Genomic DNA, 17,690 nt, shown 5'->3' on the forward strand with positions numbered 1-17,690 from the left:
GTTTTTTCCTCTTTCTGTCTTTTCCAACTGTGAGGATATAAAAATGACTAGTATAAAGTTCACATGTGGATGGACATTCCAGCAAAGTAATAGTGTCATACAATCTGTGGTAGAAATTGTTCAGGTTTTAAACACATTTTCTGCGTTTCTAAAGCTAGAAATTACTTTGTTTTTCATCCCATGTGTAGCTCTTGTTCCATAATTCAGAAGGGAGGATCAATCAATACGGGTCAAGCTGCTCACCAATGGGCTTGAAAGCAGAGGAACATTTATAAAGGGGAAAATATTTAAAAACTTCTGTTCTTGGAGCTGGGGCTGTAGAGACAACTCATAGCATCTTTAGGGAGCCCATGGTTTTGAAAAGGCTTGAGGTTTTGGCTGTGGGGTTCTATTTACAAAAGGAAAGACATCCCAAATTTCTTCTTTGGGGCAAAATGTGTGTTCTTATTTTATTTTTCACTGTTATAGCTGAGTTTGCCAGCAAGTTTTGACAACATATGTTGGACTGAGAACAAAGTGCATCTATTCGTGTTTATAAAGGCTGTTTTGAAAATGTCCTAATATTGTCAAATGCTTTAAAAATATGGGGCATAGGTGTGTAATTTATAAGTTTGGAGCATTGTTTTCCTAAATCTAATATTGAAGTTATTAATCAAGTATTGCACTCAGGAGGCATTAAAATAGCAGTCTGAAATCATAACCTTTTTTCTTAAATTTTTCAGCCAGCTGAGGTTCAGATTATATACTCTAATAGGACAATGAAATGGAAATAATGTGGCATTCTCCGATTTCTGCTGTTTTGTAATTTTAATATAATTACTGTTCTCAGCATGCTTTTCATTGCTGGGAGCATAAAAAGAATAATGCCTTAGTCCAGTAATTTTTCTTTTGTGTTGCATATTTAAAAATTGGATAGGCATTGTTTATTACCTTGTTTATTACCATTGACAGTTTATTTAACTGAAGGGATCTCTGCAGACAGTTTAGACAGCCCTTACCCATCAGATGAACAAAGATAAATCAGCCTGTGTGTTTATTCTAGCATTGCTGTGTAAACTTTCTTTGCTCTTTCTCACTCTATCCGCTTCCCCCTCATTTTATCACAGTGAATGTTGCCCCCATGGAGGAGCACATCTCGCTGATGTGTTCACAGTATGATTGTGCATCATATTTCTTTTGTCCTTACTTTGCTCGTGCTCATCTTTCCTGAAAATTGAGCACTGATCTTGATTTTTAACTCAGAGCCGTTGTTCGTTCTGTTGTATTCCATTCCTATGCCAGTGCAGCTCTGTTGATTTTGATGGGAGGAAATAGGAGGCTCTGATTCTGTCCTTAATCCCATAGAATTGCATGGAAAAAGTTGGACTAATGCTGCAGGATACTAAACCCCTCAAGCTCCTTAGGGAGTTGTTTGGCAATTACTGAATTTCACTCAGCAGAGAACAAAAAATGACTTTTTATTTTGGAAAAGCACAAATATTTAAGAGCACTATAGTGGTCAAAAGATCTCTCTTGTTTGAGGAGCACGAAACAGGACTCTTTTAATCAGAATACTTAACAAATAACATAGACTGCCTTTCTATGGTGAAAATGAAAGCACTGAGCCATTTGGCAGCTGGGTCTTCTTGCTGACTAAAGGATTTCCCCATGCAGTACAAAAATGTTATGATACTGCACCTTTATGCATCACTGTTATCTTTAACTGAATATCTTTAAATTTAATCATTCCGTACTCTTGAGTTCAGTCTGTCTCCTGTATTGGCCTTTTTATGCCCTTTCTCCCCAAAGCACGGTGTAGGGGAATTCAGGGCTGGGTACTTGGAGACTATTGGCAGCGGTGCAAGCCACAGCTAGCCGCAGTCCTGAATCGAAATGGACGTTTCTGAATCAAAGCCCAAGCCTGGATAAGGGAGGTAGACATACTAATTCTCACTTAATTTTACTGGGAGCTGGGTATTTAGTTATCCTCAGCCACTCTGAAAAATCTCAGACTCGGAGTCTGGCAAGAGACCATTGCTTCTCTGCCTGCAAGAGCCGGCTGGACCCATGCTGGGTTTTATTCTCCTCATAGCCCTCTCTAATGGACTTTGGTTTGGCTCTTAATTGGAGAACAGGACGAGTCTGCTCTTGCTGGAAGAGAAACTAGAGAACAGATGTACAAGTCTGAGGCATATGGGCAAAAGTAGCTCCTTCAGTTCCACGGAGGATCATCTGCTGTAAAGATAGCATTTAACATTTCTGGGGAAACACTGCGAGTCTTAGGCCTGAAATGAAGGCAGGAAAAACCACACTGCTTTGTGTTACACAAAAAGAGACATGAGGAAGAACTTGCAAATATCCGCTTTTCTGATCCCCAAACTTTCTTATAATTTGGTACCACTTCACAAACTGAGTCCTTCCTCCCTGCCATGCTTCCTTCAGGCTTCATTTGAACTAAAAACTTGCTGTGTGCGATTTGTAATGAGCAGATTACCTACTGTTTGATGACATCTTGCCCAGAACTACTTTAAAAGACGACATGGGCTTTTAAAATTACTAATTAATACCTTGGCAGAGATATTTGGAAAATTCTAAATTTTTCATGTCACAGTGAAAAGTTTTAAATAAGCAGCCACCAGGCTGGGCTGGCTGTAGGAAAACCTTCCTTTAATCCTGAAAAGCCCCCTTCATAGCACTTTATTGCTGAGCACTAGGAGTTGTGCAGTTAATAGAGAATGGGAATTCAAAAGCAGTTCTGCTGGAAATGGCTGATAAAGACGATTGCGCTGCAAAGCGTGACTCTCAGAGGCTTTTTTTTCTCTAAACTTGTGGTATCTGGTACATTGTGGGTCGATAAAAGAAGTCTCTGATTCAAGTTAGACTTTTCTTTCTGTGAGTAGTGCTAGTGCAGTGCCATGAGGTATGGCCCCACCAAAATCGTTCTTGTGGTCTCGGTGAGGAGACTGAGCCTTCTGAACTAAACACAGATGTTAATTTGAAAAAAACCCATAATGTTATGTACCTAACAAAGTGCTTGGCAAGCTGAAGGAAAACAGAGATTTGTATTGTTATTATTATTTAATATATAAATAAAGGCCTCGCTGGACTGAAATTGAATTTCAGCAGCCTTTCTGGAGGCAATTAAAACCATTAGCTTCATCAGCCAAGGCCAGCGTTTTAATGTCTCTGAAACACTCAGGCTGCCAAAGTTAATCATTCATCCTTTTCTTAATTGGATTCAGATTGCATTTTAAAGGTGCAGCTTCAATAGGGTTGGCTGAGCCTTAATTTTTCACCCCTACCTCTCCTCCCTTCCCTCTCCCCAAACAATGTCTCGTAAGATATTGTTTCAGCCTTTGCCAGAAGGGTCTGAGAGTGGATTTCAGCCCAGGCCAGCGGCTGATCGTCTCACGGCAGATCTCAGTCGGTTCGATAAACAGGGTAAAAACGGTACATCATTGTACATAACTTCATGGTAGGAATGCTTCTTTGAGATGGAAAGCTGACCAAAAGGGACACTTTGTTTGGACTTAGGGCAAAATACAATTGTCATGTCTTACATTTCCACCAGTAAACAAATAACTTTGGTTTCATAAAATGCATACACTATATAAGCACATGCAAAAATACCATATTCTGTGTTCTCCCAGTAAGTGACTCTAAAAGACAAATGATAGGTGTGATATAGTCCTTAGATTGCAGGGCTCATTTTTTTAAAGCTGTAAAACTTTTTTTGGTTCAAGAACTTGTCTTTTTTTTGGAAGAAGATGAATTGCTTTTCAGAAAGGAAATTTCAAAAGTAGTTTAGACAATGAAATTACTGCTTTTGGTGGCTAAATTGTGAAGTTGTAATTTGGTATACGGACAAACCCTTTCAGGATCAGCTATGGCAAACCTTGTTTTAAGTATTTGAACTCAGCCCTTTGTCTGACCTGTTGTCTCTGAAGGCAGACACAGAGGGATGTTTTGCAGTATGTGAAGAAGAAAATTTGAGGTTCGTACTTCCCCCAAATGGCCCTTCCTCTGGAGAAAAACAAAAGTACCCCCGTTGCAAAGCAGAAAACGTGCAGTCAACTGCCTGAGAGATGAATAATGAGAAAAAGGGACAGGGGTGCAAATTTCACAGAAAAGCAGGGGACACTGAGCAGAGAGAGCCCTGTGTTGCCCAGGTGCTCTGAGCTGAGCAGTTGCTATTTTGTGTTTCTGTAGCCCGTTTAGCTGCTTGATGGGTTGTTGTGCTGTGTTGGATAAACGGTTGCTCATTAATGTTTCATAAATAAGTAGGTTTTCTGTTCTAGACAGAGATCAAACAATTTTTCTTGTATAGCCTACTGAACAAGTCTTTCAGCCTCAACTGACCTTTTCCAGATACTCCAGAGATGAAAAGTTCCATCCCATTATAATAATATATTTTCATCTTCCTGTGCAGTTATTTTTAAACAGAGGAATTAGATGTCACTCATTTCCTTGTTATTAATGGCATCATAAAGGAAAAATATATATTTGGGGTCTGAACTGGTATCTTTCCAGGATCATTTCTCAGGCCATCCGGTTGCCTGTGAGTTTCCAAAATAAAAATGTTGAGCAATGTACTAACGTCTTCTGTGAGTGAGAATGAGGGTAAGACAATAGCGTACAACATTGCAGATGGGTGTACCTGCTGAAACCGTCAGATCTTTGTCCATGCTATTAGAGGAACTTGTAAGGTAAAGGGTGTTACAGCCTAAACTAAAAGGGTGGGAGTTTTGTATGGAGTACGAATTTGCGATTTGTCTGTTTGTCAAAGCTGAAACTAAGAAACATCTGTCTTTTAGTGTTCATGATTGCTAACACTCATGACTGCAAGAGCTCGTTTCCTAGCTTTTCAGCTTGCTGCAGAGTAAGAGAATGACCTTATAAACTCAAAGAAGCAAAACCTTTTTGAAGAAAAGAATAATTTAATGTAGATTGGGACAAGTGTGAGAATCAGGCTCATGGGACTACTTCACAGATTGCTCAATGTTTTATTTGGTACTTCTTAATGCTGTTTTCTCTAGTAATAGCATTACAGCCTGATTAGCATTTTTTGCTGACTACAAGATCATCCCAAATTAGTGTCTTATATTCCACATCATGCACGAAGCCTGAAAATTTTCAGAAAGACAAGCTGAGGTAAGATGAAATCAGCTCGTATCAGAGCATTGGAATTTATAGGAAACTGTTTCTTAATCGATGATGCACAATGCTTTGACAATCCAGGTATTTCTAAAAAACCGCATGCTTGTTATCCCTTACAATGTGAACATAGACACACAACATGCAGCTGTGCTGTGAGGCGTTAGTAGAGACCTGATATTTTAAATACAAGTTCTCTTCTCTCCTGCACCATATACCTGTATTGAGAAACGAGGCTCCCCACTCTGGAAATCATTCCAGGCCTTCTCTTCATGCTGTATCCTTCCCCCTGCAATTCATATCACCCACCGAAAGGAGCTGGTTTCACCGGCTGGAGCTGCTGTGGACCGGGACCGCTCTCTCGCAGCCCTCCAACCCAACGGTTCAGTGTGAGAACGGCTATCGCAGGCTCCACCTTTTCCTTAATAAACAAAAAATGGTTCAAAACTACCTTCAGGCTTTCTGTCCCTCACACTAGGCAAGACGAGAATGAGAACTACAGCGACATTGCTTTTGAAATAGTTGTTACCAGACTGATGTGGGCATTGATTTAAGAGCGTCATTCTTAAAGCATCATCAGATTTTGGTTGCGTTTACCAGAGCAAGAGCAATTTCCAGCTCACAAATGTGGGGACCTATGTAGGTTATTTTAGGTTTGAATGAATCTTCTACATGTTGTTGATAAGAGATCTTTTTTTTTCCTTTTTCGTTTCCAAGTAATACAGGCTCCACTGGGGAGAACTTGATTCATGTCTTGTCTTGCCCTGCAGAGGTTTCTGGAGGAAGACTGAGCTAAAACCCAGAGAAAGACTTTCTTAGAGGCATGTTAGTTATGACAGAAATTAGTTAGAAAAAGATGTGTGTGTGATTGTGATCGTTATCTTCTCTTGGATGTATTATGGAAAAAGCAAAGGCTTTGATTTTTGCCCATTTCCACTAGATGGATCCCCTGTATTTTCGGTACTTGTATGTGATAGTAAGACATTACCTTTCTTTTGCAGATCTTATCTGCCTTTGCCAGTGCAAACACTGTGATAGACCACTGTAAATCTAAACGAGCACCGAGCAGCTTTGACCTCTGTAGGGAACATTTTCTGGCTGCAGATGTTGGGAGTGAAAGGAGTGAAAGAAAGCCTTGAACTGCTGAGAAATACTGGTTTCAGAGTGACTTGAAGCTGGAAAAGCTTCCTCTGCTCCCCTCCTCCCTCTGTAGAACTGCAAGAGAAAGGGATGTGTATTGGAGCAATCAGGAAATAAGGTCCATGCATTTGCGACATGAATATCCCTGATGAGGAAATCACTTCTAAGCCGCCCGATTTACCACAAAAGTTATTCCTATTTCAGGAATAATCTGTGAAGAATGGCTAGACATGGCTTCTCTGGGGGATGAGGGACGATAGGAGCTCTTTTGTAGAAATTATATGGACCTTTTAAGCTGGTCCAGCACACAGAAACCTTTTGTTTCTGTAATTGATGCTATCCAAGTCAGGGAAAAGAAATGTGTCTTTGGCTGAAAGAGAAAAAGTACTAAAGAGCTGCATCATATTTCCTAGGAACTGTAACACCATAGCAACAGTTGTCTTTCAGTGCTGCTGCTGCATTGCTTAATAGTTCTCCGATTACTGAGCGAGCCACAATCTCTTCTGCTGCAGAACTTACTGCACGTGAGCTGATACTGTTGGCAGATAATTACAAGAAAAATGTACATACTTAACACATCGGTTTTGTCTGTATTCAATTTTTTTTTTCTCATAACCACATGGCATGTTATCTCTCTGCTTTAAAAGGAATTTTAATGGGAAATTTATTGGTAGAACTGGTTGGGTTTGATAACCTCTGATGAAATACTTTGGGGGGGGGGGGGAATTTTTATTGTGTGTGGGGAAAATAATAGAAAATCCCAAACTGTGAGAAAGGATTATTTTTTTATTAGATAGAGTTACTGTAAAGCAATTGGAAAATATATTGGTCCTTTCAGTATTTTTCAGCATAAATAAATATTTTGAATGAGTTTTCAGCTAGGGACTTAATTTATAGTGACTAGATGTTGAAATAAAAACATAGTACTTCAAGCATCAAAATTAAAAGTTTTTGATTGACCAAATTTTTTTTTCAAATGTTCAGTTTACGAAAATGTCAACTCTATCCAAAATCAAGTCAGGAAAAATGTTTGAAAATTCTTCTGAGATGAGAAAACTTTTTCCTGCCTAGCTCTGTTCTACTTATTATATATTAATACTGCCTGGCTCCCTTTGCTGGGTGTGGCTTTTTTGTCATTTTTATGAGAACTTGCATGGAAAATTAAAGCACGCTTTTGATTAATTTAGGACGAATGGTCAAAACACACTGTCCCCCATTGAATCTATCCAGGTTTTAACATAGATTCTAGTGGCAGGCACTATGGAGTTACAGACTAAATGTTCATGAAAATGGAATTACTTCTACAAAAGGTGCCTGTAGATAAAAACAGAGGCTGAGACGAGAGGCTTACACACTGACTGCTCATCCTGGGTCTTTTCTGTGGTTTTCCATTCTGGAGGTGTCAGTCCAGCTCCTTCAACGGGCACTGAAAACATGATACATTAAACAAAACAAGCGGGCTATAAATGGCCTGTGATTTATGGGCTATCTTGGTTTGTCAGTTCGCACTGCTGTGAAGCACTTCTGGTATTTGCACAATGATGTAAATTATTGCAGCGTGAGAGCGTTAACAAAGTGCCCTGTGAGCTGTGAAAGATCCCATTGCTGACATTGTCTGTGCAGCCCAATAAACTGCTCTAATCTCAGGCTCAACAATATTGCAGCAGCAGAGAAACTAACTTATTCTGAGGAAATACTGATTCATGAAATAAAAGAGGGAACCAAAATGCCATGGGTATGTGGATGCCCTGGCTGTGCGACTGAGTTTGGAGTTGGCTCTTCATTTCCCGTGTTAGAAACAGCAGCGAGTGATTGCGAACGTCAGCTTATATATGGGCAGATGGAGGAGGAAACACTATGTGCAGGGGGGCTGACCTGTGGTTCTGTAGTGTAATAAATCAATTAATAGTTTTTATTTCCTTTTTTTCTTTGTGTACAGCTAACAAGAGAACACCAGGTGGCCCTCTCCTCCATCACTTACATTGGCTGTGCTCTGTCCATCTTCTGCTTGATGATCACACTGGTCACATTTGCTATATTGTCGTGAGTAATTTTAACTTAATACCCGCTGAGCAACTATCATGCAGAAAGCCAAGCAGTGCATTTCAGGCCACTGGTTAGGATCCCTTCAGGTGCTCGGGATAAAACAAAGGCTATTAATTCTACAACCTTCCTTAATTAGATTCTGCACATGTATTTGTAACAGTTGGTTGGTTATTTCTAAATTACATTCATTTACTGAAATGGGGTGGTCTTTATATAGCAAGCTATTTCCATCCTATGAGGGATTTTTGGATTTTTTTTAAACTCTCCATGTTTTGCTGTAGTTCAAGAATCTTGCAAGGAGGCTGTAGGAGGGCTTGGTCTGGAGCTCAAAGCAAGTACAATATGAGCAAGGACTGCAGGATCACCCCCTCTTCCCCCTGTCCTGGTTTCAGCTGGGATAGAGTTAATTTTCTTCCTAGTAGCTGGCATGGTGCTGTGGTTTGGATTTAGCATGAGAATAACGTTGATAACACGCTGATGGTTTAGCTGTTGCTGAGCAGTGCTGACACTGGTCAAGGGCTTTTCAGCTTCCCCTGCTCTGCCGGGTGCACAAGCAGCTGGGAGGGGGCACAGCCAGGAGAGCTGACCCCAGCTGGCCACAGGGCTATTCCATACCATAGGGCGTCATGCCCAGTATAGAAACTGGGGGAGTTGGCCGGGGCAGCGGATGGCTGCTCGGGGACTGGCTGGGCATTGGTTGGTGGGTGGTGAGCGGTTGCAGCACTTGGGGTTTTTTGTTTTTATCCCTGGGTTTTGTTCATTTCTGTCTCCCTCTCTTGTTATTTTCCTTTTTGTTACTATTACTATTATTATTATTATTATATTTCAATTATTAAACTGTTCTTATCTCAACCCATGAGTTTTCTCACTTTTGCTCTTCTGATCCTCTCGCCCATCCCACCGAGGGGGAGGGTGAGCGAGCGGCTGCGTGGTGCCTAGTTGCCGACTGAAACTAAACCACGACACTCCCCTGCGTACAGCTTTAGATTGCTTGGATTGCTTTAGATTGCTTCTTTCTGCTTTTCAACTCTCTTGTCTGTAAGGCAGTGTGTTTATAAAGGTATGCCCAGAAAGGAAGGCTTGATCAACACTAGCTGCCTCACTTTTGTTTCATACAGCTTGTACACAATTACATCATATAACCCACATTATTTTCATGTATCTTGCTGTTCTCTGTTAGGCTAGTTTTCTAATGTGTTGCTTTAGTAGGATGAAGGACACTACAGGCAGCGTGAAATTCATGCCATGGCTTATGTTTAAATCCTCTGGATCTCTGCAGCCTCCTGCCTCTTACACGGCAGCCCCTGCAAGGGCTCTCTGTACCGGGAAGGTTTCTGTCACGGGGCACTTAGAGTCTTTATGCATGTTTGTATTCCGGTAGTGAAGACGGAGTTTGAGGCCCAGCTAGGCTTGATACAAACATTTCTGAAAAAGCTTTCATAGAGGTTTCTGTCTAAATAAAAAATAGAAAACCCGACAAAGGGTGAAGTAACTTGTCTGAGGTTGCGCAGCAGATTGGGAGCACAGCAAGGAATGGGATTCTTGTCTCCTTTTGCACACTAAACCATGTTCTTCCTACTCACGAGTTCAACTTTTGATTTCTGTGCCTAAGCATGTCTTTTGGACATCCTGTTAAGAGGCCAGTTTCTAGGAAAAAGGACTTGCTGAAACCCAGTAAACTGATTGCAATGTTTGTTTGTTCCAAACCCTGTGTTATTTCCAAGTCTCAAGATCTGTTGGTCATACTTGGATTCAGTGTGTAACGTGTGGCAAAATCCACTCTAAATAAGTCCACCGTCTGCCTATCTGGCATTGCGCTGTTGGCACGTTTAGGCTAAGGGGAATGATCTGCTCCGTTTTCGTCTGAGTGCAAAGCTGGATGTTACAGTGTTTAGAAAGGGAAAAGGAGCAGAAGGAGATGGTATTGCTGCAGTGGGGCTGAAAACTTGTCAAGAAACTGGAGGCCAACAGAAGACTTGGAAAGAGAGCTTGGACCCAGCTGACTGTCACAGGGTTAAGCACCCCACCTACATACAGGATCATTCAAGCTGCCAATTAAAAATAATTTGATTAGGTTTTCCCTGGAGAGCAGGGCCTCATTAAGCAGCCGAAGTGAAATCTTGCAATATAGTGTTAGATGACCATGAGGTAAGTGAAGAGGAATCTGGCAAGTTCTTTGCTACTCTGCATACTGGAAACGACTGCCGCTTCCCAGGAGGGCAGTCCTGATTGCCTTCTGGATAATGATGTTCCAGTTTGCGACTACGTGAAGTTCCTTATTAGAAAGCCATTGGCACCAGGCAGTGCAACCTGTCTCTTTGAATTACTTTTAGGACATCGATACTTCTTGTTGCCTCCCTCTTCACTCCCTTCTAATGGCTACAACCGTGCTGGAAGAGCCAGGTTGACAGCAAACCATCGTCTGCATTGTCCAGTCTGTGTCACCCTGCTGCAGGAGACACGCACGATGTGTCACCAGCGGTTGCAAAAGTCATCACCATCCAGCGTGATGCCACAAAAAGATGGGAGTGCGTACTGTTGTGTGGAGGAAGCACTGCCATTCACGTAGTCCAGGTCTCCCGAAATGATTAAAGCTGGCTGTAGGGGCTGGCAGGCAGTATGGGTTGAAATAGAAAATCTGTTATCACTAGTACTGTTCTTTTTATAAAGAGAAGAATAAAATTATGCGAAAGGCCTGAAATGTTCAGATAAATGTGTGTGTTTGTTTTCTAGTTCCTATTTCTGGATAAGAACAGAAACATGAGGTCAGAAGACTCCCAGGAAAGCATGTTCTTGTCAGATTTCCAGCTGGTTTTTGCAAAGCCAAGAGAGATAGGTTCAAAAGATGTTGTAACCAAGGTCAGGTCTCTGTCGAGATAGGCACTGCCCATCCGTATAAGTAGCTGTAGTTCCTGCGCTCAAAAGCTGGTAATAGTAAAGTCAAAATAGTAACCAGAGTCTTTTCACGTTCACTTATTTCTAATACAGGCAAATACCAACAAAATAAAACCAGAAACTCTGTGGCATGGTGTGGGCTAGATGGTGCAAGGTGCAGTATGCTTTCTGTGAGGTGCAGATCTGACTTCCTTGACAGCTCAGCACCATTCAGGATCAAGCCCTTTGTTAATATTCTATCACAGGTCATTGGAAGAGCTAGTTAATGTGCAAATCAGTCTTTCTGCTGCCTTCAGGATGGCAGCAGAACATGCAAGAAACCAGTTAGGTAAAACTCCATCTTGGTGGAAGGAGTGCTCAAAAGACATCATGATAATCCCACCAAAACGAGTGACCAAAAGCCAATCAAAATCCTTGCGATAAATGATAAATACGTTCGTGCTTCTTGGAATACTGTTTTATTCATGTGTCTTTCTGTCTTCTGCCAGGTCTGTCAGCACCATCCGCAACCAGCGCTATCATATCCATGCCAATCTGTCCTTTGCTGTTTTGGTGGCTCAGATCCTGCTTCTCACCAGCTTTCAGTTCAGCCCTGGAACAGTAAGTGCTAGAAAGGGTGATTGGTTTTTTTGCAAGGCACCTCCATGGAATGAATGCCACGTGCCACATGCAAGAAAGCACCTTGTATGTGAGATCTATTTTTAACCTGCCTTAGCCAAAAATGACATCCTACAGCACTGGATAAAGCCTTCCGTGCATCCAAATAGTGTTGTTATAGTATCCAGCCATGTCTGGATGTTTGCAAAACGGAAAGAGGTACGCACCCATCAAATGGAAAAATCACCATAGTAATGGAGTACATTTCAGTTGGGTGTTCAAGTGGCATGGCTGACTTCTGCCTGACACGGCTTATGCTTTCTCTCATCCATTCTCTGTATTGAAAACTGTAGCAATTCTGTATTGGAGAAAATCATATGAATTTTATATTTAGATAAGGTCTTTGTATTTCTGTGTTAGGGTTTTGGGTTGGGGCTGCGGGGGTGGCTTTTTTTTAATTGTGTATTCTCTGCTATGGTACAGTTTGCCTTTTTTTTTTCCCCATTAAAAAGTCACCTTATTCTGGTTGGAAGGTAGTGAGCTTCCTGGTGGAGCTGTGGCACTTTCTTCTGCCTTCTTGGAGAGCAAAACAGAAGCTCTTTGTTTTTTGCTCATAAAGTTTTATTTGTGTGGTAGAATATGCTGTTTTTCTGAACAGTAGATTTATCGATCATGATCTCAATGCTGGAAATTTAGATGATTTTTAAGTATCATTCATGTTTATTTGACCTGAGTAATAATCAGTGAGAAAGGTATAGCAACTATTGCTTAATTAGCCAGAGGTGGCAGAAAGCATTACCTCTAAGTATCGCTGTGTGGGAGTTTAATCCGAGATCCTCAGTATCGTAAACCATGTATATACTTCTCTGGGCGTCTAAGGCAACCACTTAAGCAAATGACAAACACCTTCATATTGCTTATGTGGTACTTAAGCTCTATGCATGTATAGGCTTCTTCTGCCTGACCACATAGATCAGAACTTGAAATTACAGATTGATTTTATGGATCTGCTACTACAGGTGGGAATTCCTTATGCAGGGTACCAGGATCTAAACCATTAAAACTGGCATCTGAAACAGCTGGGTTAGATTAAGACGAATATGCCAAGTTAGCAGTATGACATACCAGTAAAACCAATTTGTTTCCACTGTTGTGTTTAAAAAATGCTATTTAAAGTAACATAAGGTCTGCTGATGGAAAGTCCCACCTGAAAAAAGCAGAAACAAAACCTGATTTAAAAATAATCTTCCAGTGTGCTCTGTTTTTGTGATGGTCAAAACAAAACCTGATTTAAAAATAATCTTCCAGTGTGCTCTGTTTTTGTGATGGTCAAAACTTGGCTACTTTGGTGACCAGCTGTTGCTCCATATTACTTTTGACAAGCAGCAAGCAGTTTCTATTAATCTTTTATTCTTTTTATTCTCAGAACAAGTAAATATGAGGTTTGCGCGCTCTTCATTTTGCCAGTACAACAGCTACTTAAATTTATATTCAGCTCAAATGGGATCCCCTGAACATCTGTTAAGTTTATAATAACAATAATGTCTGGTTTTACATAGACTATTATTACCTGAGGATCTAAAAGCACGTTGTAAAACTAAGTTCGTACTCTTTTGTTGTTTAACATTCAGGTCCTGAATGAGTAAGATAATGTGCAAGGGAGAAAATGGTAGGGAATGGTTTAGAAGGAAAATGAAATGGAGACAGTGGAGAGCAGCAAAAGATATAATTGAAACTAAAGACAATGAAAACCAGGCATTAAAATAATCCTCTCTGAGTAAGTGTAGAGCTAAAACTCTGCTGAAAGGACATAGGCTTGAGGGCAATAAAACATTCACTCAGCGTAACAGGGTGTCTTATTCTCACACTTTTTCCTTTTTCATCCATTCCAGATTTTCAGACAATCCAGCTGAGTCCCTTCAGATAACGTGTAAAAGCCTCTTTACACCTTATCAAGGCCAGCATCACCTCCAGTCTTTTAAAATACCATGAAATACTGGTTGTGTTTCCTGTTTTTAGTTGGATGAAGGTAGAGCACGTGTTCTCCAGAGACCTGTCCCAATGTCCACCTGCATTTGTAATGTGCCTTGTCCACACACAGACGTCTTGCTCGTTCAGTTAAGCAGGCGTAGCTAAGCATGTGCAACACTCACATAGACTTAAGTTGCAGTTTAATAGGCACATATTTTCATTCCTCTTAAACCTACTCAAAACTTACTTTAGTTAAATTGAAACAGCAGCACACAGAAAGCAAGACCTCTTTTGTGCCACAGGCTTTCCAAAGTGAAACACTTCACAGAATCCATGGATATTTCGGCCCTACCTCTGTAACAGCAGTAATTGTAGGGCACAATACTGTAAAGATCTTAAAGCTGAAAAGCATGATGTACATACGACCTGCTACACTTTTATTTTTATTGTTTTAACCTCTTGCGATCGGGGTGTTGTGATTCATCCTTTTATTAGTCTCATGTCCTTACCTTCTGCATGCTCTGTTCTCCCTAGCTTTGACATCAGTTTTAATACCTTTAATTGCTGCTTTAATTGGACTGTTAAATGGTAGTTCATAAAAAGAGGGAGGCAGTGTTTACACTAGAAGGTGTAAATTTCTTGTACTTGTACTTGTACTTCTGCTTCTGCCAAAGATGGATGTATCCAGTGCGAAACAGTTTGTAAGTGCCCTTGCTTGCAAGGACAAGGGGTACCAGTTTGCTTGAGGAAATACAGCGCCACCGGGAACGGCATCACAGAAAGAGGCTGTGATCTGGCATCACTTTCTTGCATGACTGCCTTTAGACTCTCCATCCTTTTCCCATCTCCGTCTCTAGGGATATTTCGTTTTTATTCCAGATACAGTATTCCCCTGGTAATTTCAGATGTATTATTTAATCATTTACGATTTATACTACAGCAATTTTCCTTTTGTAGAGTAGGATTAATTTTTAACCACAAAACTCTATTTCCACAATTAGGACTTTGATCTTTCTAATACATCCAAGAACTCTTCTTTTTTTTTTTTTTTTTTTTTAAAGCTGGTCCTTGATACCTGACATCAGTAGTGCTAAAACAGTAGTCCTAAAAGATCATGGCATATTCCAGGAAGGCAATTATTCCTGAAGCCAGGATATCTTTCTTCTAGAGCAAGCAAATATCTTCGCACACAGCATTTCCTTCTTATACTGCCAAGTCCGTAAGATATCTTTGCTATCCGCATGCCAGTCTAATGACTTCTCTTAGACTTTCAGCAATAGATTCATTTGTTTCTTCAGAGAGGTTTTCTTAGTTACTTACTCTCTGCTGTAGATTAGAGACCTGTTTTGTTAACAGAATCCCAAACAGCAGTGTGCATTGAAAAATAATTAACCATCTTTAGGCTACTAAAGCCTTCCAAAGACCTGAGCATGTTTGTGGGAGAAAGTGAAGTATTATTTAGACACAGGAAAATGAAAATTGAAGCATAGTGTTAGGCAGCATAGTGCTTTTCCAGCACAACTGGAAAATTTAATGTGTCTACTATTTGCAGTCCTGCATCAGTGTATTGAGCTGTTTCTTAGTCTGTACTCTTGCATGGCATTGCTTAAAACACTTCCAAATAGGAAGATGAAATGAGCTACTTTTGTTTATGATATATCTATCTGCAGAAATTTAATACTGTGCATGAAAACAGCATGTGGATTGCAGGGAAGGACTCTGTATAATGCAGGGTTCTGTATAATGCAGTAAGAACGCCACTTAAATTGAAAACACTATTATAAGCTGAATTTAGAAAGTATATGCAAATTTACCTATCTGTTTTAAGACTGTCCTCGGTAAACAAACGGCTATTATTTTCCGAGAGGCCTTTCTGAGAGTCTGCTTTACTTTCTCAACAACTATAACATGATAGGCCTTGCTACCGGCTGGACTGATTTTTCTATTTCCACAGACTCACAAGTAGTCAACTGTAAGAGTAACGGTAATGAGATCTGTCTTTTTACAGGTATTCTACCAAAAGTAGTGTGCGTCATATGATACAGCAAGGGACACCTGCTTGTTTTTAATATATAAAGTCTCAGCTTTTCAATGCCTTTTTCAAGAAGGCAGTTCTGTCATTTAAGAGTATCTTCCAAGTAATAATTAAGGCACAAATACAGAACGAGTAACAACTTTGCTATGGATTTTATGTAAAAATCTGCAACTCGGTGTTATACAGAATTATATACAGAGCAGCCTCCTGCTACTTCACTATGTTTTATTTTTCCGCTGTTTTGTGATTCATATTGTTTGGCTACTCAAATATTGGAAAGTATCCATTTGACACAACTAGCTTGTAAGTCAGCTTTATGTTGCATTTTTATTTTCCTGGACTAATCTTCTGGTAGAAATCAAAAGGCATTAGAAAGGATTTCATAGCCTTATGATAAAATTAACTGGAAAGGTTTTTACGGTTTTTGTAAATAAGCAAATCTGGTTTAGTTATATGTCACCAAACGTTGCGAAATACTAAAACACTTACAGATCTCACTTACATGAATTAAGAACAAAGTTATTGCTTTTTAATACGTGTAGTCACAGCGGGGTTGCATTAAAATGCCCTTGCACTAGCACAGAACCAGTTCAGTACATGTGAGAAAGTACGGGAAAGCTTCAATTGTCGTTATACGATCAAGTCCCAACATTTTAATTTTCATTAGTGTACAAAATCCCAAACCATCAACAAAAAGAATAAAATGCCAGCATAGGGCAGCTAAGCTAATGCAACAAAGGCAACTAATGATTAACATCTGAAGACCACTGTGGCAGCAAACTGGTTCCTACTGGTAATGCTTCCTCAGCACAGACTCCACTGCCTGGATACCTTACTGTGACTTGTCCAGGTGGCGGGAGGGAAACCTTGAAGAAAAAAAAAAAAAAAAAAAGTCTTCCCATTTACATGGACTGCCTGCAAGCAACCCCTCTGAAATGCTGTAGGTGTCACAGAAGGGATGTTACAACTACAGAGCAGAATGACCGTCATCAGTATGCTACAAGATGCAAAACTGAGACATAGCTGGGACTCGTTCCAAGAGCGTGTTTAAAATGTGCCTTAACTGAAAGCAAACCAAACAAGGTTATCTTGTGGTAAGATCATCAGCAGTCACATCTGTTCAATTACTGTATGATGAGTGAAACCACTTGTGGTGAGACATCCTCGAAAAGTGATTAGTGGGGACAGCAGAATGTGCTGTGCAAATACTGAGGAGTGGGGAAGAAGAAAGGATTAGGTTTTCCTGTTGTCGTAAGGTAGGCTGATAGGAGAAAAATGTAAAGATCTCTTTGAGGAGCAGCTTAAGGAAAAGCCAGGTCTTAAGCCCAGACTGCATTTCCTGTAGCCCACAGTGGGCGGTGAACACTGGGGCGGGTGTAAACAGGACTCAAGAGGATGTTTTTACTTCTTGCTGCATTGCCTTAGGCATGGCATTCCCCTCCTTTGGGACAGCGTTTGTTTCACTTCAAAACATGTTATAGTTTAAATTGAAACAGATAGTCCAGTTTACACCAGGTGGGCTCACTTTCTAGATGGTGCTTTGCTGCTGCTTAAAGTTTCGTATTAGCTCCTATTTCCAGAATCTTGATAGCACATAGTGAATAAAGGACTATCAAGGAGTATTCGAATTGTCTGTAAACACCCTACAGAGAAGACTTTCCGTACTTTGCCTTAATCGCTAGATGTGTTCTTGTCAAATATGAGCCATATACAGCTGGTACCTACTTCAGACTATGGGAAATTGAGAATTCAAACAGGCGGGCAAACTAGATGCGCACCATAGAGCAATTAGGACTCAAGAGCCAATGATAGCTTGCTATAATTTTTTGAAATGTCTGTATTAGTATTGCTGAAGGAGGAACGTATGAGACTT

General features: G+C 40.4%; 1 protein-coding gene across 2 annotated transcripts in view; it reads left to right on the forward strand.

The window, feature by feature from the left end:
• The window catches only part of ADGRD1 (adhesion G protein-coupled receptor D1), a 155,958-nt gene that overhangs the window by 93,334 nt on the left and 44,934 nt on the right, over window positions 1–17,690 (forward strand). For both annotated transcript variants that reach the window (XM_072880258.1, XM_072880259.1), the window contains 2 exons: window positions 8,213–8,316; window positions 11,703–11,814. In XM_072880258.1, coding sequence (XP_072736359.1) covers window positions 8,213–8,316; window positions 11,703–11,814 — 216 coding nt within the window. The remainder of the gene's footprint in view (window positions 1–8,212; window positions 8,317–11,702; window positions 11,815–17,690) is intronic.

This window comes from Ciconia boyciana, chromosome 15 (genome assembly GCF_034638445.1).
Source record: "Ciconia boyciana chromosome 15, ASM3463844v1, whole genome shotgun sequence".
Taxonomy (NCBI): domain Eukaryota; kingdom Metazoa; phylum Chordata; class Aves; order Ciconiiformes; family Ciconiidae; genus Ciconia; species Ciconia boyciana.